The sequence below is a fragment of the Leucopleurus acutus genome (genome assembly GCF_964270905.1).
Source record: "Leucopleurus acutus genome assembly, chromosome: 1".
Taxonomy (NCBI): domain Eukaryota; kingdom Metazoa; phylum Chordata; class Mammalia; order Artiodactyla; family Delphinidae; genus Leucopleurus; species Leucopleurus acutus.
Window position 1 is genome coordinate 26,538,429 of NC_139142.1, and position 26,042 is coordinate 26,564,470.

At 41.5% G+C, this 26,042-nt stretch overlaps 1 protein-coding gene across 1 annotated transcript in view; it reads right to left on the reverse strand.

Annotated features, from left to right (window-relative positions):
- TTLL5 (tubulin tyrosine ligase like 5) overlaps window positions 1-26,042 on the reverse strand; it is a gene marked incomplete at its 3' end in the record, with an annotated part of 258,145 nt that overhangs the window by 84,840 nt on the left and 147,263 nt on the right. Inside the window, exon 30 of the mRNA XM_082845972.1 lies at window positions 9,854-10,008. Coding sequence (XP_082702098.1) covers window positions 9,854-10,008 — 155 coding nt within the window. The remainder of the gene's footprint in view (window positions 1-9,853; window positions 10,009-26,042) is intronic.

A 26,042-nucleotide genomic window follows, 5' to 3' on the forward strand; every position in this document is an offset into this window, starting at 1 on the left:
TATAATTTCTCATTTAGTTGTGGAGGCAAGACCTGGAGACAAGTAGAAAGTATGATTAATGATGCTTCATAAGCCTCCAACATCAATTTCTAGACCTTTTAGTTGTATGAACTGAAAAATCGCCTTTACAGTTAGGATCCAGCATGATTTCAGCTTCTATCACTTAAAACTCAAAAGTTTTTGGGACTTCCCTGGTGGCACAGTGGCTAAGAATCCGCCTGCCAATGCAGGGGACACGGGTTCAAGACCTGGTCGGGGAAGATCCCACATGCCGCGGAGCAACTAAGCTCGTGCGCCACAACTGCTGAAGCCCGCGCGCCTCAACTATTGAAGCCCGCGCGCCTCAACTACTGAAGCCTGCGCGCCTAGAGCCCGTGCTCTGCAACAAGAGAAGCCACTGCAACGAGAAGCCCGTGAATTGCAACGAAGAGGAGCCCCCGCTCGCCACAGCTAGAGAAAAGCCCGCACACAGCAACGGAGACCCAACGCAGCCAAAAATAAAATATAAATAAATAAATTTACAAAAAAAAACCCCAAAACTCAAAGTGTTTTGACTAATACATTTTATCAGCTGGACTGGTTCCCATTCACTCTCCCTTGAAAATGCCTTAAACACCTTGTACATTAGCTCTCTTTTTCTTCCTCTCCTTTTCTGCAGGAGTCTGCAGCCTATATACAATCTAGGATGTATTTAAACTCTACCTTAAACCCTTCCTCTGCAGAGCCTTAGATCTCCACCCTTCTCTAGTACCTTTTCTGAACTGCGAGCTCCACTGAGTCCATATGCCCCCCCTTTAATCACTCGCTCTATATTTCACATGCCAAAAATAAGCAAACTTCCAGGGCAGTATTCTCTAGACCGCCCTGCTGAGTGTCAGCTCTAACTTACAGGACTGTGGAGCACATTTCTTGATCCTCTCATAGATCCTCGCAAAGCACGGAGCACAAAGTAAGTGTGCAGTTACCTCTTGATTGATTAATTTTAGCCTCTCTGCCTACCCAAGCCCCAGCTGCCCTTCCAGAGTCAGCTCACACACCTTTCTTTTCCGTGAAGGTTTTGCCACTTTCTCCAGTCAGAGTGATCAATTTCTCCTCTGAACTTGTACCACTTACCAGCATAATCCTCTTCGTCAACAATTAAGTACATATTGCCTTACAATACTTGCATTAGTAACTTAAGTGACTATCAACTTTCCTCCAGACAGAGTGAGACCCTGTCTATTACCTCCTTCAGAGTGAGCCCCAAGCCTTGCATTTAGGAGATATTCAGTAACATGCTAACTTTTTTAGGATAACATTGTTTTAACAACTACCAGATGAAGCCATTTTCCAGCTGGAACATTACTTATTACCAGTTTCACCTTTCTTCTTTTTCAAGTATTTCAATATACTAAATATTTGGTGAAGAAGGTAAAAAAACTCTTAGGGTCTTGTATTTCAAATGTCAGTGTTGGGTTCAAGCAGCTAGCAAGATATTTGAGAATACAAATAATATAGACAGATTTTTTCATCTGCTCAGTTTTGCTTGGTGCAACCCAGTTTCACAAGAACATAATTTGATTTCCTGTAGCCTTTAGGTACAACCTATTTATTACCCACCCCCCTTATGGTTTCCTTACCTGTGGTGCCAGAGAGCCTAATTTTCTCATCTAAAGCCTTCTAGATTATAGTCACATTACTGAGATGCACCCATATTTCATTTTCATTACAGAAAGATAGTAAAACTTCTTTTAAAAAACCAGGCAAAACGTGGCATTGATTATTGACTTTGAAGCCAAATTAATACAAGTCTTAGCCTGATAATTCATGAAAACCAAAAAACACCCCTTTATTGCCTCTGAAGCATAAGAATGGTCCAATTAGGACAAGAGTTCTACTGTTACTTGTTACTAACACGTGGGCCTGCCACATGATGTGACATTTTGAATTCCTAAGCTCTCATATATTGCCTCTCTCACTCTAGCCCTACTCGCATTTCCCAAAGAACGCTTGGCTCCATATTAAAATGTTACCTTTTAAGTTTAGCTTCTCTTATTTTTCCTTAGGAGCATTTTAATAGTTTATAATCAAAATTTTAATATATAGATCCTTACTTCACTATAAAAACAAATAATGTACACCTGAGCATTGTGATTAGGTATAACTGCTTTTGTCACCGCGATACGATATGACAGTGCACGTAAGTGATGGCCAGTTGTATCTGAACTCAGTGGTGTAGCAATACCGTATCCTAAGCAAGTCTAATTTTTTATGTTTTTCTCTTTTCTGAAAAGGGAACTAAGAGTTATCAGGAAACTACACCAAAACCAGAACTTACACCAAAATTTTGCTCCTCAAAAGGGCTGCAGGGACGAGAGAACCTGTACTCCTTTTCAGACCGTGTGAGTCTATTGTTTTCTTTTATTAAAATATAGATACAGGAAGATTTTTTTCCTTTTAGCCTCTTAAATCCTAGGACTTAAAAAAAAAAAAAAGCATTGATATTTTAGCTGTACTCGGTCAGTAATATATGCTGAGAGTCTTTCAGCAGAAAGATGGGCAGGAAGGTAGGATGAGGTCTTTAGCTAAAGGTTCAGTGAAGCCAGCTGGTTGTCCTAAATTTGTTGAGTCAACATTAAGTAAGCTTTAAAAATGGATCATCAGTGTTCCTCTACAAGAGTCAGAAAGAAAGATATAGTGTTTCTTCACCACTGTGGTTCTTTCCAAACTCTTTTAGGGCTGGTAAACAGCTATGTTGGAAAGATAGAAGATGACAGAAAAACCATGTGAGAATTAAACTGAATTATGAATTAAGTAACTGTGATAAAATTTCCTAATTCTAGAAAAGGAGTCTCACTCAGCTTGTACAATGGATTTTTGTCATTCAGTCCTCTTAAAACCAAAATAATCATCAATTGTGGATGGATATCAAATTACAAAGTGAACAGCTAAATAAGACAGAGTCTTGCCTCTAACAATGACTCTGTGTGTATGTGTCCGAGTGTGCATGTGTGTGTGTTAATCCTGAGGAAATGTATATAAGGTAGTTTATCTTTAATGCTTTGAGAGGGAGGGGAGAAGGCAAACGAAACTGGAAAAATGCTACACTGGCAAACCACAAAGCAAGCTGCATTTTATTCTGGCTTGCAGATAAGAAAAGATCCCCGTCTTCCACTCCTGATACTAGGCCCAAACATTCCCTAACTTACTTTGCCTAGGCCTTGGTATGATGTCCAGCCAGCGATCTCTGACACATTTCCAAAGTTTACCAACATTCCTTCAATAGGCAGAAGTCCAGTGATTCTGGCCTTGGTACAAACACCTACAGCACTCAGCTCTCTTGGTGAAGGAGGAACTGTAGAATCTGTCACAGAGCTTGAACTGACACAGAGCATAACCCTTGAGAGGTTATGTGTCTGGCTGAGTGAGAAACGAAGCAGAGGAATTTCAGATAGAAGTTCAGGCCTTTATCACCCGTGTGCCAGAGAAGCGTTTTTCTCAAGGGGAAGGAGTGGTTAAGAGCTAAGGCTCAGGAGGAAGGAGGTCAGGTAAGCTTTGTTTTACGGGAAGGAAGGAGGATGAGAGAAATAGCCCTTCCACATAACTCTGAACAGAAAGAGTTTCTTTTTGTTTTTAGGCCCCCCAAAAGTGGTGTCTTTTTGTGATTGTGCTCTTTGGCTAGAGAGTGTTGTTTATATAACAGGATAAAGTACAAAATTATAAGCTCCAAACTCCTCCAGAGGAAAGCTCTCCCAAAGCTCGACCCCCAGGATGGATGGAAAATATGAGTGTTTACTGGCTGGAACATTGAGCCGCAATGGAAATTTCAACATTCAGAAGAAGATAGCAGAGAGGAAGGGCCTGTTAAGTAGAAAGAAGTCACCCTTCAACAAAGGGGTCAAAGAAAAGGAAGAGTCTCCTGTGGGCCCCACTCCGATGGCCCTTCCTCAGCTGGAAAGGCTACATCTCTGCGATCCAGCTCCAGGAGTGCACTGCATATGGCTGATGGCCAGTTTCCTCTAAACCAGATACTAAAACACGGAGTGTAGCAATCCCACATCCCAAGCAAGTCCAATTTTAAGTTTCTCCTTTTTTTTTTTTTTTTCCTGGAAAGGGAACTAAGTGGTATCAAGAACCTACACCAAAACCAGGCACCATACTGGCTACTTTCACATGCACAACTCTACTAAATCTTATAACAACTTAATGAGGTAGGTATTATTATCTGCACTTTTAAGCAGATGGGGAAATTGTGGCTCAGAGAAGCTAGGCAACTCGCACAAGGTCATACACTCAGTAAGGCAAACCCTGAAGTCCCTTCTCTTTTCACTATACCCTGCCATCTTCCTAACAGGGGTTGATGGCCTCCTTTCCTATAAAGTAAACATACTGGGCTTCCCTGGTGGCGCAGCGATTGAGAGTCCGCCTGCCGATGCAGGGGACATGGGTTCGTGCCCCGGTCCGTGAAGATCCCACATGCCGCGCAACGGCTGGGCCCGTGAGCCATGGCCGCTGAGCCTGCGCGTCCGGAGCTTGTGCTCCACAACAGGAGAGGCCACAACAGTGAGAGGCCCGCGTACCGCAAAAAATAAATAAATAAAGTAAACATACTTTTAAAGAAATAGAAACATTTAAAGGACTAGTTTCAGAATAATTCCCCTAAACAGAGGAAGAAAATGGAAACAAAGCCTTAGCATTTTGGTTGCTGAATAATTTTTGCAGAACTATGGGGCTCTCTTTTAAAACCTCACACACTCCTCCTCCTATTCTCTTTTTATCGTGGTTAAAAAAAAAGTATAACTTTAAATTTACCATCTTAACCATTTTTATGACTACAGTTCCGTAGTGTTAAGTACAGTCACACTGTTGTGCAACAGTTCTCTAGAACTTTTTCATCTTGCAAGTTTGAAACTCTATAGCCGTTAAACACTAATTCCCCCTCCTCTATTCCCCCAGCCCTTGGCAACCACCTTTCTGCTTTCTGTTTCTACAATTTAGACGACTTTAGATACTTCATAGGAGTGGAATCATACAGTATTGGTCCTTTTGTGACTGGCTCATTTCACTTAGCATTATGTCCTCAAGGTTCAGCCATGTTGTAGCCGGTGACAGGGTTAAATCCTTACACCCTCTTCTTGATTCTCTTTCTTCTAATTGCCTGGTCACACCATTTAAATCTTTTTGTTATGTGCTGCCCAACACTGTTTCCTAACTGTTCCATGTGTATGTGGCTCCTTCTCGTTGTTAGACGGTAACCTCTTAGTGATCCAACACCAGGTCTTCAAAGTCTTTTAGACTCTACCCAGCGCTCAGCCCTACGCCGAGAGCATAGAAGATACATCCTGGACAGTAAACTCTGGGAGACTGGGGACGATTCTGTCTTATTTGTCGCTACTCCCAGCAGCTAACACAATGCCTGACACATCGAAAATGAACAGAACATGTTTTATTAAAGACAATAAACTCAATATTTCTGAGAACTGAAAATGAAAAGATGGGAAGTCAGAGTCCTGAATCTCCAGCAACATTCGTGAGAAATAATCTAGGACTTTCCCGGTGGCGCAGTGGTTAAGAATCCGCCTGCCAATGCAGGGGACACAGGTTCGAGCCCTGGTCCGGGAAGATCCCACATGCCGTGGAGCGACTAAGCCCGTGCGTCACAACTACTGAGCCTGCGCTCTAGAGCCCGCGAGCCACAACTACTGAAGCCTGCACGCCTAGAGCCCGTGCTCTGCAACAAGAGAAGCCACTGCAATGCGAAGCCCATGCACCGCAATGAAGAGTAGCCCCCGCTCGCCGCAACTAGAGAAAGCCTGCGCTCGGCAACGAAGACCCAATGCAGCCAAAAATAAATAAATAAATAAAAGTATTTTTTTAAAAAAAGAAATAATCTAAAACAAGGGAGAAAAGTATTAGTTAAACTGGTATCAGAATCTCTGAAAATCTGTTTCAAAAAATTATGTAAAGAAAGGTACCAGACTATAATTTATTACTAAAGAGTAAGAGGGCAGAGGAACAAGGTGACATGAAATATCACCCAATTTTCCAATATTTGGGGCTTCATTGTATCCCATTCCCCAGTACAGAATTTAAAGTTCTGACATACAGCTGTTTTCCAGAGTGGAGGCTACCAGGCCACACAGCCTAGGTCCACGATGTCTTGCCCTGTCACAAAAAGAAGGAACAAACTCATGACTGTGCCTTCAACCTCCCTCACCTTTAACATCGAGGAACAGATAAATCCCCAGGTTGCATGTGTGAAAAAACCAGAGATGGATAAAAATAATTCAATGACAAATGCTGGAAAAACATACAAAGGGGCAGAAGCCAGACATTCGTGGGATTCCCTGACAGCTCGATCCACGAGGAAGGGCTGGACTGGAAAAAAACAGAGCCTCAGGTTCCTGCCAAGCCGTCTGAGGCCCTGTCCTTCCCAAATCATTCCAAGCAGCAGCCAGAACTTTACAGTAACCCTTCCAGGTCTCCCAAAGAAAGATGCTCTCCTCACCTAGAAAATGCTCCTCCCTGACATGGTCCAGTTCTGTGCAAGGCTGGTGGTAATGAGGAGATGCCTCTGCACATCAGTCTCAGCTCCTAACAATTCCCCGGGTACCCAGAAAAATAGAGAATTAAAAGGCAGCTTGAAAACCCCGACCCATTTCATTGGCTAAAGAAAAGCTTAGTACCCAGGTATCAGCATCTAGAAATCAAATACAATCCCTTTAAGAAAAAAGAGGTCGCGGACATTCGGTACCTGCATCCTGGAGGCCAGATTGTATAATTCTCAATTGGCCTTGCTCGAAGGCACACCTCAGGCTTCTAAACATGTGACTGTATTTGGCCCTGACTACATTCTCTTCTGGAGAATGGCCTGCAATTAATCTCACTTATTACCTCTGAAAAGTAACAACAGAGGAATGGCTGGCCAAGTCCAACTCCGAGTGTCTAGGGAACTGCAAGCTCCACGGCCAGGCCTCAGACTGTCTGGGCAAGGCGTGGGCTCTCTGCCTTCCTCTCCCACAACAAAGCTCCAACAGGGACTCCAGACAGACCAAAGGAACCGAGGGATTTGAGGAGCTGGGCTGAGCTCACACTGACCCAATGGGAGACGACAGCCTTGGGCTACATTTGGGGTGGTTTCAAAGCAGCGGGGGAAGAACAAGGTTGTCTGGTGAAAACTTGTGTGATCCATAAAATTGAGAACAATAGCAACGCCACAGGGAAATGAAAAATAACACTATTTGCTGAGTTCTTGTGAGTCACCAGTTTTCATTCCTGTGGCTACCAAGTCACTGAATCCTCCAAGATGCAGATGAAAAGTACAGCCAGCATTGGATTCTCTTTACATCTTTTTACTGTTTACAGGGCAGCCCCTGGTTGAGTGAATTATGAGAGTTTATCAGCACTGGAATCCACTGATGCTTTTGTAGATGTACAAGTAAGAGGACATGTTATTTACTTAGCACCCACTTCCAGGGAGATCAAAGTGCTTTAAGAACAACCTAAAAGCTCCCAAAACAGGCCAGTTTATACATAAGTATGCTTATCCAATAAAAAGATTAAATGAATAGTTTAAGGTCACTTAGTGTAAAAATCAGTAATAAAACTCACATCTCTAAGCTACTAATCCCTTATTCATTAAACTTAGTCACCCTTACTACTAGGGAAGGAACAACAAGAGACTAAATAAATATCCTCAAAACAGTGACTTACCAGGTAAATACAGAAACTGGGGCATGGGACAGAGCGAATGCCTGAGGGAGGTCTGGCTGGGGCCCATGTCATAGCCAGTTCTGAAAGGACCTCTGAGAATTCATTTAAGGCTCTTTAGGGTGGGTATCTCTGGGAATTCCACATGGAACTGGAACTCCCAAGCTGAGCTTGCAGGCTGTCATGGCAACCAGAGGTTGTGCGGTGTTGGGGGTTGGGGGGAAGGGAGATTTTCCAGGGCTACCCTGGACTAGAATGGGGCCTGAGAACTGACCCTCGAGCTTGAAGAGTAGGTGAAGAGACGGCTGTTATGGGTACAACTAACCCCCAAAGGGAAAGACCAGGGGGCTTTGCAGGGGCTACTTCCTGGTGCCAGTGGTTCTGAAGTCGATCGTATCATGTGGCATTCTACCACAGCCCATGAGCACAGTCTGGCTGGGAGAAGGTCACTCACAGCACTGCACCCTAGGTCCTGCCTCTGACCTTGATGGACCCCTTCATCTTTCTGTGTCTTGGCATTAACAGGTGTCACCGAGAGAAGGCTTCAAAACCCAGCCATAATTTTTATTCCAAACACAAGTATGAAAAATGCTAAAACTCAGGACTTCCCTGGCAGTTCAGTGGTTAAGAATCCGAGCTTCCACTGCAGGGGCACGGGTTTGATCCCTGGTTGGGGATCTCATCATCCCGCATGCCCTGTGGTGCAGCCAAAAAAAAAAAAAAAAAGCTAAAACTATTTTTCCAAAATGCATAGTCTTGACATTTTGCTTACCGTATGGAAAACGGTTGCAGCCTTGTCATATAGACAATATATCCAAGATTGCAGAGAAAGTGTTTTCCATAGAAACAAGCCTCTGATTGTAAAATGAAAATGGAATATTTGGAAATATTTTATATGGAAAATAAAGCTCTGTGGTATAAACAGAATTTCTTTTTTACGACTTATGTTTTAGGAATGTGGTTACTCTGGAATCATAAATCACCAAAGGACAGACTTCTCCTATGAAGAGAATAGTGTGGGAGGATGTCCTGTCTTCAAAAGTCCTGCCTCTTGGTCTTCAACTCTTCATAATTCTAAATTGAGATGATTCTTTTCACCCTTGACCACAATGATCACTGGTATGAAAGACACCGTACCAGAGCATGATGTAATGCGCTTATGTTTATCTTGCTTCCTGGGCAGAGTCTCTGCTTCCCAAATTAGTTCCTTAAGTAATCATTCTAACACCAACAGATACTTGAAAAACAATTAGGTATTTCCTCCATGCCCAAGCCTTCGGTCACCCCTCCAACCTCAGGGCAGGGCAGCATCCAAAGAGGTGGCTGGTTGGCAGAGGCTGATGTGCTGGCCTGGGGTAGGGAGCTGGTGGGACACCTGTGGCACAGTGTCTTTATTTGGAGGGAACAATATCTCAGCTGGTTGGAATACTTCATTGTAACAGTCACATTCCATTCTAGCTCATCTGACTCAGGGACAGATGCAATTAAACCCATATTTAATAGCCACTAAAGCAAGATGTACTGGGAATCTGTTTCCTCTTACGTTTTTTATACAGGGGAACTTGAAATACAGATCGAGACTAGAATCCAATACAGTGGTTTCTTTTTTAAATCAGAAGTTGCTGACGTTATGGTCAGAATCTATTTGGATCTATCCTCTGCCACTTTGCTCAACTACATAAAGGGAATTTTCTTCCCACTTTCCAAATGAACATTGTCCAGGGAGGCTGTTTGAGTTTAATTAGATAACCTACATAAAAACATATAAAATATGTGCTTCAAAAGAAAAGAGTCCAAAGTTACTGAAACATAATGTAATACAAGGTATAAAAAAAGAATTAGGAGACAAGGAGAAAATGTCAAAAGTCAATACACAAAAATGTTGACTGTGAGCGAGGATTAAGCATAGTATAAATTCTTGCTCTTTCACCCAGAAGTGAACTTGCTGAACTGTATCAGAAATTTCCTTTTCATTTGATTTGCCCACAAACTGTCTTACAAGTGAAATGAGGCCCTATATTCAAGCACCAGAGGATTAGGACACGAGGGGAAAGGCACTTGTGTTGCTGGTGCCTGTGCAGGGAACTCAAAGTGAGAATGACTTGCTTAGGATCCAGGCTGCCCCTGTGTGACCCAAATGCTGGCTCCATGGCCCTTGACATACCTGCTTCCAGGAGGGGCGGAGTGGCTCTCAGGAGCTTGGGGGTCTGACTGTATTGACCATGTTGGGCCACTAGGACTGATGACAGGCCGAAGTGTGTGGGGAGTTGAAGCACTGCTTCCGTTTATGACGCCACTTGCCAAATTCAGGTTTGTTACCTAGAAATGAAGTGAGGGAAATAAACTGATTTTACAGAGTTTTAGAAAAGTATCATTAAAATCATAATGGGGAAAATCATGTAGAGTCCAGGAGATGCTGACCCACCTGAGCTTAAACAGTGGTTGCCACAAAGGCACTCATTAAAGGCTGGCTTCTGTGAACATCCAAGAGCACAGGCGAGGGTGGCTAGTGTCAATATAAATTAATGAGTATTTATTCTGCCCCTACTATGTGCAAAGCACCATACTATGCGAGGTGCTGTGAAATACAAAGATTAATAACAAAAACAGCAAGTACTTACTGAGTATTTACTCTGTGTCACACAAGGTTCTAAGAATTAGGCAAACTACTTAGTCCTTTCTGACCCTTGTGTCATATGAAAGTTCTAAACGCTCGATAAATTTTAGTTTAAATAATAATAATAATTAATAAATAATAGTTTATAATATTTAATAATATTTATTATTATTTATTTATTAATAATAAATAATTACTGTATAAAGAACTCACTGATTTAGAAAAAAGATGCACAGGCAATAGAAAAATGGGCACTGACTTCAATAAACAATTTACAAAAATGGAATATAATTAGCCAATTAAACAATTAAAACTAGTCATTTCCACTGTCAATCAAAGAAATGTAAATTATAAGATAACACTTCCATATGTTACACTGACATAAATAATAACCAAAAATATAGTACCCTAACCATGGCAGAGGTGATATTAGATATGTACTTACACTATTTATGAGACTATTAATTGGTACAACCTTTCTACAAATAAATTTGTCAATATGTTATTAAAAGTATCAAAATATTTGTACACTTTGATGTTACACTCTAACTTATAGGAACTACGCTAAAAAAACAACTGCAGATCATTAATGAGGTGAGTATTATAATAGCAGTTACTATGTAGCAGCACTCACAATGTGCCAAGCTCTGTATAAACGAGTATATTACATGCATCTCATTCAAACTGTCATAATGCTATTGGCAAGTACTATTATAATCCCCACTTTACCAAGAAGGAAACTGAGGCCTAGGAATAAATGGCAGAACCAGGATCTGAACCATAGTCTTTGAAACTCCAAATCGCATGTTCTTACTCACTACACTATGCTGTGAATAGAAATTGAAAACAAGCATTGATTTTTTTTTTTTTTTTTTTTTTTTGCGGTACGCGGGCCTCTCACTGCTGTGGCCTCTCCCGTTGCGGAGCACAGGCTCCGGACGCGCAGGCTCAGCGGCCATGGCTCACGGGCCCAGCCGCTCCGCGGCATGTGGGATCTTCCCAGACCGGGGCACGAACCCGTGTCCCCTGCATCGGCAGGCGGACTCTCAACCACTGCGCCACCAGGGAAGCCCAAGCATTGATTTTAATACTGAAAAAGGAAAGATCTAAATGGCTGAGAGTATTTAAATAAATTATGTTAAATAAATATGTTAAAAATATTTTGCTCTAAACATATAAGGGAATATTATGTAGCCATTAGAATTTTTTTGGAGAATACTTAGCGATATAGTAACATGCTGATATCTCAAGTTAAAAAACAAATCACAATATGAAACTGTACAGAGGGCAGAAGCAATTTCCTTAAATGAACACATACACAGACACAAACTCTAAAGGGCATGTATTACTTTTATAATCCAAAAGAAAAAAATGTAAGTTATTATGAAAAATACAGGTGCGAGGTGATAACCTTAAAACCTGGCTGGAAAGAGTGGAATCAGAAAGGAAAGGATGGTTCAAGAAGCATTTCAAATGAGATGTACAGGGGATGCTGAAAAGAGGGGGTGTACTCAAAGCTGAATGCAGGGTGCTGAGTAGGAGACACTAAGGAATAGTGAAGTGAGGAGATACGAATTCCAAGAAAAGTGTCCTCCTATGAAGTGTCCCATGAAGCTAACAATTTTGACATTTACAAATAGAAGAATTCTGGATTTTTAAAAAATCTGATAATTCTGAAAGAAAATAAGTCATTTTTAGTAACAGTATAGTGCTTCATTCCTAGTTACAGAATTCAGTGACAACAGCCCAGGACTGTGTCTTCACACCAAAGGACCCAAATATTTTTCTTGTGACGAAGGCCACTTTCTCTAAGTCAGGAGTGATCTCTGGTGTCTGTGGAGGCTGGGGGCTGGAACACTCAGACTGCACAGTCCAGTGCGGCCCCAGATTCAGAGGAAGCCTCAGGAGCCAACCTTGGCTTGTCAATTCTGACCCCCTTCTGCCACTACCAGGGGAGGAGAAAGACCATGCTGATGAAAGGGTGGGGAAGACAGAGTGGCAGATTAGGGCAGTGTTCTCTGGCCCCCAGGGCCTCTGAAGAGCCTTGTCCTTCTTCCGGCACCCTACCTAGTGGCAACAAAGGCCAGGTTCTCGGACGATCAAACAGATTCCCTGTAGGACTGAACTCACCCCCGTCCCATACTGAGCCCTCCTCCTTCTTGCCCTGACCCCTGGCACTAAATATTAGGCTTTTCAAATTAGACATGAGCTTGGAGCTTATAAAGATACTACAAAGTGGAAAGGTCTTTATGATAACTAACAGATTCTCCAATTACTGCCTCAGTCAGTTGCGACAAAAACCTCATAAAAGAGGTCTATTAATAATTTATAGTGGAACTGCAGGAAAATAAACAAAAGGTACATACTTTACCATGTCTAGTATAAACAGTATAGCTGGAGATTAGTGAATGGGAAGGAGAAGAGATATCAGATTTGGTACATCTTCTCTCTTTCGTCCAGGCTGCCCTTAATTGAAACATCATCATTTTCACCATAATCACGAACACTTACTGCATGCTCACCATGTGCCATGGGCTTAGATGTCTTTGCATTATCTTGACGTGTATCATCTCACTTAACCCTGAGCAAGCCTTTGAAGGAGGTTCTATTGTTACCCCCATTTAACAGAAGAGGCAACTAAAGTCTAGAGAGGGTAAACAATTAGACAAAAGTAACACACCTAGTAGGTGGCAGGGCCAAGATTAGAACAGAGAATGTTCTCCTCCAAATGCACGTGGAATACTTTTTCCAAATAACATGGCTTAACATCTGAGTCCTTACAGTGGAAGTGTCAGGCACTTATAAGTGAGGTTTTATCAATATATCTCCCTCCTTATCCATTACTCATGGAAGTAGATACTGTGATACTCCCTTGTGGGATTTTAGTTCCCCAACCAGGGATCAACACTGGGCCGTCAGCAGTGAGAGGATGGAGTCCTAACCACTGGACTGCCAGGGAATTCCCCCAGTACTCCCTTTCCAGATATGGAGAAACAAAGGGTCAGAGAAGTTACGGTAAGCAATTTGTTCACGGTCACATAACAGCTGCAGAACTGGTACTCTTGTTTTAAAATCCATTTTCTAGTTTTGAAACTAGTAGGGAAACTGTCCTAGTTACCCTTGATTATTAGAGATTTTTGAAAATATAATCAGATGCAGACCTCAAATTTGGAAAACAGTGATTATACAGGGATTGATTATACCTAACTATTCCAGCATTTTCTACCTTTCCTTAAATTTTATTTCCCACTTGTTACCCTTCACCAGAGGATATTTAATAAGTAGAGCAACAAAAAAACCAAAATAAAACCATCCTTAGGGGCTTCCGTGGTGGCGCAGTGGTTAAGAATCCATCTGCCAATGCAGGGGACACGAGTTCGAGCCCTGGTCTGGGAAGATACCACATGCCACGGAGCAACTGAGCCCGTGTGCCACAACTACTGAGCCTGTGTTCTAGAGCCCACGAGCCACAACTACTAAGCCCGCACGCCACAACTACTGAAGCCTGTGTGCCTAGAGCCTGTGCTCCGCCACAAGAGAAGCCACCGCAATGAGAAGAGCGCACACTGCAGCAAAGAGTAGCCCCCGCTAGCCGCAACTAGAGAAAGGCCACACACAGCAACGAAGACTCAACACAGCCAAATATAAATAAATAAAATAAATAAATTTATTAAAAAAGACAACATCCTCAATCAGTTTCGTTTCTTAGCAGATATAGTAAAAGATGGCATGAACATAAAACTAATTTTGGACTCTTGGTGAGTTTGTTTTTTCATGTAACATCCATTATGCATTTCATGGATAAACCAAAAATTGGTAGTCATTATGATTTCCTTCTACATAAAAGCAAAGCATCCTTAATTTATTTTGAGAAAAATAGCAAAAATGACCACTGCTTAAATATGAGACTATGTAAGAAATAAGAAAACTTTTTTTTTTTTTTGCGGTACGTGGGCCTCTCACTGTTGTGGCCTCTCCAGTTGTGGAGCACAGGCTCTGGACGTGCAGGCTCAGCGGCCATGGCTCACGGGCCCAGCCGCTCCGCCGCATGTGGGATCTTCCCGGACCGGGGCACGAACCCATGTCCCCTGCATCAGCAGGCGGACTCTCAACCACTGCGCCACCAGGGAAGCCCAGGAATAAGAAAACTTTTAAAGCTTTTCATCTTTCCTTCCAAAGCATTCCTGCTTTAAAAAAAAAAAAAAAAAAAAAAAAAGTAACTGGTAGATAGCCTTATCCACCAGAGGGCAGACAACAGAAGCAAGAAGAACTACAGTAATGCAGCCTGTGGAATAAAAACCACATTCATAGAAAGATAGACAAAATGCAAAAGCAGAGGACTATGTACCAGATGAAGGAACAAGATAAAACCTCAACAAAACAACTAAATGAAGTGGAGACAGGCAAGCTTCCAGAAAAAGAATTTAGAATAATGATAGTGAAGATGATCCAGGACCTCGGAAAAAGAATGGAGGCAAAAATCGAGAAGATGCAAGAAATGTTTCACAAGGACCTAGAAGAATTAAAGAACAAACAAACAGAGATGAACAATACAATAACTGAAATGAAAAATACACAAGAAGAAATCAACAGCAGAATAACTGAGGCAGAGGAATGGATAAGTGACCTGGAAGACAGAATGGTGGAATTCACTGCCATGGAACAGAATTAAAAAAGAAAGAATGAAAAGAGATGAAGACAGCCTAAGGACCTCTGGGACAACATTAAATGCACCAACATTCGCATTATAGGGGTCCCAGAAGGAGAAGAGAGAGAGAAAGGACCTGAGATAATATTTGAGAAGATTACAATCAAAAACTTCCCTAAGGCTTCCCTGGTGGCGCAGTGGTTAAGAATCTGCCTGCCAATGAAGAGGACTCGGGTTCGGCCCCGGTCCAGGAGGATCCCACATGCTGCGGAGCAACTGAGCCCATGCAACACAACTACTGAGCCTGTGCTCTAGAGCCCACGAGCCACAACTACTGAGCCCAAGTGCCACAACTACCGAAGCCCACGTGCCTAGAGCCTGTACTCCGCAACAAGAGAAGCCCTGCAATAAGAAGCCTGCGCACCACAACGAAGAGTAGCCCCCATTCGCCACAACTAGAGAGAGCCTGCACTCAGCAGTGAAGACCCAAAGTAGCCCCAAAATAAATAAGTAAATAAAAAAATTTTTTTAAAAAAGAAAACTTTCCTAACATGGGAAAGGAAATAGCCACCCAAGTCCAGGAAGCAAGCACAGAGAGTCCCAGGCAGGATAAACCCAAGGAGAAATACGGGAGACACACAGTAATCAAACTGACAAAAGTTAAACACAGAAAAATTATTAAAAGCAACATGGGAAAAATGACTAATAACATACAAGGGAACTCCCACAAGGTTAACAGCTGATTTCTCAGCAGAAACTCTACAAATAGAAGGGAGTGGCATGATATATTTAAAGTGATGAAAGAGAAGAACCTACAACCAAGATTACTCTACCCAGCAAGGATCTCATTCAGATTCGATGGAGAAATCAAAAGCTTTACAGACAAGCAAAAGCTAAGAGAATTCAGCACCACCAAACCAGCTCTACAACAAATGCTAAAGGAACTTCTCTAAAGTGGGAAACAAAAGAGAAGAAAAGGACCTACAAAAACAAACCCAAAACAATTAAGAAAATGGTAATAGGAACACACATATTGATAATCACCTTAAATGTGAATGGATTAAATGCTCCAGCCAAAAGACACAGATTCACTGAATGGATACAAAAACAAGACCCATATATATGCTGTCTACAAGAGACCCATTGCAGACCTAGGGACACATACATACTGCAAATGAGAGGATGGAAAAAGATATTCCATGCAAATGGAAATCAAAAGAAAGCTGGAGAAGCAATACTCATATCAGATAAAATAGACTTGAAAATAAAGAATGTTACAAGAGACAAGGACAGACACTACGCAATGATCAAGGGATCAATCCAAGAAGAAGATGTAACAATTATAAATATATATGCACCCAACATAGGAGCACCTCAATATATAAGGCAAATGCTAACAGCTATAAAAGAGGAAATCGACAGTAACACAATAATAGTGGGGGACATTAACACCTCACTTACACCAATGGACAGATCATCCAGACAGAAAGTTAATAAGGAAACACAAGCTTTAAATGACACAATAGACCAGATAGATTTAACTGATATTTACGGGACATTCCATCCAAAAACAGCAGATTACACTTTCCCCTCAAGTGCACACGAACATTCTCCAGGAGAGATCACATCTTGGGTCACAAATCAAGCCTCATTAAATTTAAGAAAATTGAAATCATATCAAGCATCTTGTCCAACCACAACACTATGAGATTAGAAACAAATTCCAGGGAAAAAAACATAAAAAAACACAAACAAAGGGAGGCTAAACAATACATTGCTAAATAACCGAGAGATCACTGAAGAAATCAAAAAGGAAATCAAAAAATACCTAGAGACAAATGACAACAAAAACACGACCATCCAAAACCTATGGGATGCAGCAAAAGCAGTTCTAAGAGGGAAGTTTATAGCAATACAATTCTACCTTAAGGAACAAGAAAAATCTCAATCTAACGTTACACCTAAAGGAACTAAAAAAAGAAGAACAAACAAAACCCAAAGGTAGTAGAAGGAAAGAAATCATAAAGATCAGAGCAGAAGTAAATGAAATAGAAACAAAGAAAACAATAGCAAAGACCAATAAAACTAAAAGCTGGTTCTTTGAGATGATAAACAAGATGGATAAACCTTTAGCCAGACTCAGCAAGGAAAAGAGGGAAATTATACTCCAATAAAGATGTTAAAAAAAAAAAAGAAAAGAAAAAGAGGGCGAGGACTCAAATCAATAAAATTAGAAATGAAAAAGGAGAAGTCACAACAGACACCGCAGAAACACAAAGCATCATAAGAGACTACTACAACAGACACCGCAGAAACACAAAGCATCATAAGAGACTACTACAAGCAACCCTGTGCTAATAAAATGGACAACCTGGAAGAAATGGACAAATTCTTAGAAAGGTATAACCTTCCAAAACTGAACCAGGAAGAAACAGAAAATATGAACAGGCCAATCACAAGTAATGAAATTGAAACTGTGATTAAAAATCTTCCAACAAACAAAAGTCCAGAACCAGATGGCTTCACAGGTGAATTCAATCAAACATTTAGAGAAGAGATAACACCCATCCTTTGCAAACTCTTCCAAAGAATGGCAGAGGAAACTCACTCCCAAACTCATTCTACGAGGCTACCATTACCCAGATACCAAAACCAGACAAAGACACTACAAAAAAAGAAAATTGCAGACTAATATCATTGATGAATATAGATGCAAAAATCCTCAACAAAATACCAGCAAACAGAATCCAACAACACATTAAAAGGATCATACACCAGATCAAGAGGGATTTATCCCAGGGATGCAAGGATTCTTCAATATACGCAAATCAATCAGTGTGATACACCATATTAACAAACTGAAGAATAAAAACATATGATCATCTCAGTAGATGCAGAAAAAGCTTTTGACAAAATTCAACACCCATTTATGATAAAAACTCTCCAGAAAGTGTGCAAAGAGGGAACCTACTTCAACATAATAAAGGCCATATACGACAAACCCACAGCAGACATCATTCTCAATGGTGAAAAACTGAAAGCATTTCCTCTAAGATCAGGAACAAGACAAGGATGGCCACTCTCGCCACTCTTATTCGACATAGTTTTGGAAGCCCTAGCCATGGGAGTCAGAGAAGAAAAAGAAATAAAAGGAATACAAATTGGAAAAGAAGAAGTAAAACTGTCACTGTTTGCAGATGACATGATACTATACATAGAGAAACCTAAGATGTCACCAGAAAACTACTAGAGCTAATCAATGAATTTGGTAAAGTTGTACGATACAAAATTAATGCACAGAAATCTCTTGCATTCCTACACACTAACAACAAAAAGATCAGAAAGAGAAATTATGGAAATGATCCCATTCACCACTGCAACAAAAAGAATAAAATACCTAGGCATAAACCTACCTAATGAAGTAAAAGACCTGTACTCAGAAAACTATAAGACACCGATGAAAGAAATCAAAGATGACACAAACAGATGGAGAGATCTACCATGTTCTTGGATTGGAAGAAGCAATATTGTGAAAATGACTCTACTACCCAAAGCAATCTACAGATTCAGTGCAATCCCTATCAAATTACCAATGGCATTTTTTTACAGAACTAGAACAAAAAGTCTTAAATTTTGTACAGAGACAGAAAAGACCCCGAAGAGCCAAAGCAATCTTGAGGGAAAAAAAACGGAGATGGAGGAATCAGACTCCCTGACTTCAGACTATACGACAAAGCTACAGTAATCAAGACAATATGCTACTGGCACAAAAACAGAAATATAGATCAATGGAACAAGATAGAAAGCCTAGAGATAAACCCACGCACCTATGGTCAACTAAGCTATGACAAAGGAGGCAAGGATATACAATGGAGAAAAGACAGTCTCTTCAATAAGTGGTGCTGGGAAAACTGGACAGCTACATGTAAAAGTATGAAATTAGGACACTCCCTAACACCAAACACAAAAATAAACTCAACATGGATTAAAGATCTAAATGTAAGACCGAACACTATGAAACTCTTAGGGGAAAACACAGGAAGAACACTCTTTGACATAAATCACAGCAAGATCTTTTTTGACCCACATCCTAGAGTAATGAAAATAAAAACAAAAATAAAGAAATGGGACCTAATGAAACTTAAAAGCTTTTGCACAGCAAAGGAAACTATAAACAAGATGAAAAGACAACCCTCAGAAAGGGAGAAAATATTCCTGTCACCAGGCTGCCTCTGCTTCTCTGTCCACCTACATTTCTCCAGATAACATAATAAAACATAACAAAACCAGCTTTGAACAGATGAAGAGAAAATGGAAAATGGCATTTATTTATACCTGATTTGCAACAATGGTTAACATTTCACCGCTGGAGAATTTTTTTAGAAAGACAGGCTCACAGCACATAAAGACACAGCGCCAGTGCCAAAACAGAGGCTCATCATTTTAGTTAGGAGTATTAGGCTATTAAGGTAGAGGGTGTCGTCACCGGGCCAGTTGGCTTCTCTGGGCTAATAATCAGAGACTATGCTACTAAATCTCAATATTAAAAAAACAAACACCCCAATCAAAAATGGGCAGAAGACCTTAATAGACATTTCTCCAAGGAAGACATACAGATGGCCAAGAAGCACATGAAAAGCTGCTCAATGTAACTAATTATTAGAGAAATGCAAATCAAAACTACAATGAGGTATCACCTCACATCAGTTAGAATGGGCATCATCAGAAAATCTACAAACAAGAAATGCTGGAGAGGGTGTAGAGAAAAGGGAACCCTCCTGCACTGTTGGTGGGAATGTAAATTGATACAGCCACTATGGAGAACAGTATGGAGGTTTCTTAAAAAACTAAAAATAGAATTACCATATGACCCAGCAATCCCACGACTGGGCATATACCCAGAGAAAACCATACTTCAGAAAGACACATGCATCTCAATGTTCATTGTAGCACTATTTACAAAAGCCAGGTCATGGAAGCAACCTAAATGTCCATCAGCAGACGAATGGATAAAGAAGATGTGGTACATATATACAATGGAATATTACCCAGCCATAAAAAGGAACAAAATTGGGTCATTTGTAGATATGTGGATGGACCTAGAGACTGTCATACAGAGTGAAGTCAGTCAGAAAGAGAAAAACAAATATCGAATATTAACGCAGATATGTGGAATCTAGAAAAATGGTACAGATGAACCAGTTTGCGAGGCAGAAATAGAGACACAGATGTAGAGAAGAATCGTATGGACACGAAGGGGGATGGCGGGTGTGGGGGGATAAATTAAGTCTCTCTGGAAATACAGGGATCATATGTATTACCGGCCACAGCACTAAGTGCCCCTCACATGACATATGCCTGGGAAATGGCAGCTTACTATCACCTTTATCATCCTCTTGGATAATGCATCTCAGTGGATTATGAAAAGTAGTTCTTTTCAGTAATACATTATACATTTGAATAATAAAGTTTTGCTAGACTTTATGTTACCAAGTTCAGCTGCCAGATGCCAGGCATGTTTACACAGATCTTCTACCTTTCATAGTGCACTTTTTGAGCAGAGAAAACTACTCCAGAGATTCACATATGCACTCACTTGCTGAAATCAACAGTACTCTTATGTACAAAATTTTCTAACTGGGATGCCACAATAGGAACATTTATTATATAAAAACCATAGTGCCTCCCATAGAGTAGGAGCAAAATAAAATGTTTTAACTTTAAAAAAAGAAAAAAGTAACCGGGACTTCCCTGGTGGCACAGTGGCTAAGAACTAGCCTGCCAATGCAGGGGACGTGGGTTCTATGCCTGGTCCAGGAAGCTCCCACATGCTGTGGAGCAACTAAACCTGTGAACCACAACTACTGAGCCTGCCCTCTAGGGCCCGCGTGCCGCAACTACTTAAGCCAGTGCACCTAGAGCCCATGCCTTGCAAGGAGAGAAAAGCCCGAACGCAGCAACAAAGACCCAGCGCGGCCAAAAATAAAAATTAAATTAAAAAGAAAAGTAACCTATCTCTATTAAATAATAACAACCAGACCCTCTAAAATATTCTACTCTTACTTCTGTGGTTTTGTCTAGAAGACACTCAGTGCCTAGCCCAGAACTACCTCCATTCCACCCAGCTCTGTCTTCCTAGGACATACATTGCTAATGAATAATCAAACAATTTGGGGCTCACTTAGATATGGCCTCAGAGTCTTTTTTACACAGTCCTCCGGGCAGCTGTCACTAAACAATCAGAACTGACAGGGGAGACAAGTACTTTCAATCCTTGTTCTAGAGCAGCACTACCCAATAGAAATGGATGGAATCCATCATCCATTAACAATTGTGATGGAAATGTTCTATAATCTGCACTGCCCAATACAGTAGCCACTAGCCACAGGTGACTATTATGCACTTGCAATGTGACTGTGACTGAGGAACTGGGTTTTAGACTTTATTTAACTTAAATTTAAAAAGCCACATGAAGGTAGTGGCCACCTTAAAAGACAGCACAGCTCTAGAGCCTCAACCAGATCTGATTGAATTTTATGGGTACAGATTTATGCCTGGCTAAAGTTCAGTCTAAGCAAATTATCTCTAGATTAAATGAATTAAGAATGCCTCTGGTCCTTCCTTTCAGCTTCTCAGTTTTTTCTAGAATAGGCAGAAGAAATCACTGAACTAAAATGGACCAGAGCATCAGTTTTGGCCCTAGCAGCACCTTGTCTTTACTAGGAAAGACCGAAGGGCAGGACTAATCTCCCAGCACTGGACAGATCTTAAGACACTCTACAAGCCAGTTAGAGTTCACACCTGGAGGTTTCTTCCTTAACAGGACAGAAGGATGATGACTATTCCTGTCACCAGGCTGCCTCTGCTTCTCTGTCCACCTACATTTCTCCAGATAACATAATAAAACCAGCTTTGAACAGATGAAGAGAAAATGGAAAATGGCATTTATGTATACCTGATTTGCAACAATGGTTAACATTTCACCGCTGGAGAATTTTTTTAAAAAGACAGGCTCACAGCACATAAAGACACAGCGCCAGTGCCAAAACAGAGGCTCATCGTTTTAGTTAGGAGTATTAGGCTATTAAGGTAGAGGGTGTCGCCACTGGGCCAGTTGGCTTCTCTGGGCTAATAATCAGACTATGCTACCAAATCTAGGCTGGGCAACTCATGAATTTACGCCTTGGTCACAAGGGGGTCTGGAAGATGGGATACTTAACTAAAACTCATTTTAATTACTGAGTTGAAGAACATGCCTTACTGATAATGGATATCAACATCTTTATGTCGTCTATAAGAATTTTAAAAGTCTATGTTTGGACCTCTAAAATGTTCTGCCATAATTAATTTTTTTAGCAAATATGAAATCTCTCAGGTTCCACTACAATAACAGTAATGATAACAACAAAGTCATATTAGCACTAATGATGGCTAAATTTAATGAACACTTTGTTTTTGCCAGGCATTGTTCTAAGCAATTAACTCAATCTTCAAGACAGATCTGTTAGGTACAATTACTGCCCTCATTTATAGATGGGGAAACTGAGTTTAAGAGGTAAAAACCTTGCTCAAGAACAAATAATTGTGTCAGCCCCTAGTTTCAATTCCTGGCCTGCCTGATACAAAACCTCCCAATCTTGCAGTTTTAACCACTGTGTTACTCCCACTGCCTCATACCTTTGAACCTGAACTTACTATTCTGTCTGGGGACCAGCAGCACCTGCACTTACCTGTGAGCTTGTTAAAAATGCAGACTCAATCCAGCCTCAGCCCCAGTGAACAGAAATCTGCATTTGACAAGAGCCACAGGTAATTCATATGCATCTTAAAGTATGAGAAGCACTTGCTACAGGGGATGCTAGGAAAGGAAAGGAAAGACCGGGAAAGAAAAACCTTTCAATGCTTCTCCTCCATAAAGCTCAGGGGATCTTCCAAAAACTAGCAGAAATGCCCGAACAGAGTGAGGAACAAGATATTAAAACAACCAACGGGAAGGAGTAGAGATAATAATTCTATCAAGAACTTTGAGGTTTTACTATTTCTTATTGCTATATTTGGATGTTCAAACATTAATATGAATAATTGTTAAATATGCCAAGGATGCAAAAGTGGATAAAACAGTTTAGAACAAGCTTCTAAAATTTCAAGTCTACTCACTATGCTGCCATGAGAAATAGTGGTCATTAAAAATAAATCAAGACATTCTCTCTCTGACCTACTTCACTCTGCGTGACAGACTCTGGGTCCATCCACCTCACTACAGATAACTCAATTTCGTTTCCTTTTATGGCTGAGTAATACTCCATTGTATATATGTGCCACATCTTTATCCATTCATCTGTCAGTGGGCATTTAGGTTGCTTCCATATCCTGGCTACTGTAAATAGTGCTGCAATGAACATTGTGGTACACGTCTCTTTTTGAATTATGTTTTTCTCAGGGTATGTGCCCAGTAGTGGAATTGCTGGGTCATATGGTACTTCTATTTTTAGTTTTTTAAGGAACATCCATACTGTTTTCCATAGTGGTCGTATCAATTTACATTCCCACCAACAGTGCAGGAGGGTTCCCTTTTCAGCATTTATTGTTTGTAGATTTTTTGATAATGGCCACTGCTAACACATATATATGGAATAAAAAAAAATGGTACTGAAGAACCTAGTTGCAAGGCAGGAATAAAGAGATAGACATAAAAAATGGACTTGAGGACACGGGGTGGGAGGGCGAAGCTGGGGCGAAGGGAGAGTAGCATGGACATACATACACTACCTAATGTAAAATAGCTGGCTGGTGGGAAGCAGCAGCATAGCACAGGGAGATCGGCTCGGTGCTTTGTGACCACCTAGAGGGGTGGGATAGGGATGGTGGGAGGGAGGCTCAACAGAGAGGGGACATGGGGACATGTGTATGCATATGGCTGATTCGCTTTGTTGTGCAACAGAAACTAACAGTATTGTGAAGTATAGTCCAATAAAGATCTATTAAAAAAAATAATAAACCAAGACATTTAAGCCTCCTAACAACCAGCTTGTTAAATATTCTTCCACCCCTGCCTTTCTCTAGTTGTTTAGCTAAATGAAGGAGGGTCTGTGGGATAATCTAGCCACCAGCTTGTATCACGGCCTAAGCCTTAGGGGCTGCTGGGAGATGTTTCACCCCTTGCTCTCCTCCTCCTCTTTCTCTTCTGCTCCCTCTCTCCTGGAGCGGCTTCTCCAGAGGTGCCACTCCCATTCCCTTCCTCATGTCCACTGCCACGGTGACCTCAGTGCATTTTTTTCTTTTAGTACCAAAACTGTTTATTTTAGAGCCAACCTTCCGAATAAGGCAGGTGAGCAAATATCTGAATGTGTGGGGTAGGGACACATTGCACGCATTCCATCTAGACAGGTGTTTAAATTACAGCAGGAATAAATACAGGTGATGGATTGACAGAGGGGGTAGAAGAAACACAGAGGGGGAGGCCAGTTTCCGGTGGCTGGCCCGCCCAAGTGTTACTGCTTGTTACTGCTGTTTGCTAAAAGTAGCGCTGCTGCCAGTGCTATAATTAAAATATGATAGTATTGCCCTGATGGCTTCCCAGAATATACCCACCACCCACCCAGATACATAACCTTTTGGTGTCCAAAGAGGATCCAGGGTCAGGAATCACTCCATCACTATTGCTCTACTGGCGCACGCTCTAGAAATGCTACGGTCCTGAATGCTCGAATGAAGTCCAGAACTCAAAGATAATTCAATAAATATTTACTGTATTGCTGATCATGGGCAAAGCCTTGGGTAAAGTCCTAAGAGAATGGGTACTAAAATGTGGCCTTTGCCCCTAAGCCATGAAGGAATTGGTAATCTAGTGAGACAGACACCTAGACAAATAGCAATATTAAAGGCCTCCAGAATATGATAGTTGCCATAATAAAAGTGTTAAGGAGGGCTTCCCTGGTGGTGCAGTGGTTGAGAATCCGCCTGCTGATTCAGGGGACACGGGTTTGTGCCCTGGTCTGGGAAGATCCCACATGCCGCGGAGCGGCTGGGCCCGTGAGCCATGGCCGCTGAGCCTGCGCGTCCGGAGCCTGTGCTCCGCAGCGGGAGAGGCCACAGCAGTGAGGGGCCCGCGTACCACAAAAAATAAATAAATAAATAAATAAATAAATAAAAAGTGTTAAGGAAATTCAAAGAAGGCAATTGAACCGGGCCTAAAAGGATAGGTAGTAGGCCTGGTATGGGGCTGGTGGAATGGTAGTGGTTCCTAGGGGAAAAGAAAAGGTGGAGTAAAAATGCAGAGCCAGATAAGCAGGAAGAATGTCTGAGAAACAGAAAGCACTCTAATTTGGCTAACATTCAGAGTAATGGAAGACAGGAACAGACCTTGCCACTCATTCTGCTCTCCATCTAGGAGACGGCAGTAAGCTATGTAGTGCTATGTCGGCATTGTGGTGGAAGCAGAGAGTCACCACAGTCAGGTGAGAGATAATAAGGCTGGGACGCAGGACACACTCTTGATGGTCTCTCCTCATTTCCCCCGAGGCTGAAGAAGAGTGCTGGGCCTTCGAACTGGAGAACTGCGTTCGGAGTATGATGATAAAAGCTCTCAAGTTCATGTATTCATTCTTCATGTTTTCTTTCTGGATCAGCCCTCTTTTGTATTACATCTTCCCAAGCGGCTGGCAAGGCAAGGTGGCACTGCCTGCCATTTAAGAACGGAAGGCCAAAGAGTGGGCATCTTAGGACAGCTTTATTCTAGGGCCTCATGGGAAAATACACCTTTCCTTAGGTTTATCTTTCCATGCCTCTCTTCAACAGTAAAATGGTTTGAGGATCAAGACTGGTGGGTGGGCCTGGGGTCGGGGGGAAGTGCCCATGAGACTGACTTGATGGCTTCAGTCTAGGCTTGAGGCCTGGCAGCAGAAGAAGACATTGGATCATCTAGCCCACGTCAACAAAGCTAGCAATTCCACTCAGGAGTTTGGGGCCAAAAATCTTATAGTAATTAAGAGAAGCTTGGTCCTGGAGGATCCTCTGTGGGCATCTTCTCCTGACCCTCAAGTTAGTGGCTATAGAATCTGGATTCCGGCCACCGTTCTCTCTCAATCA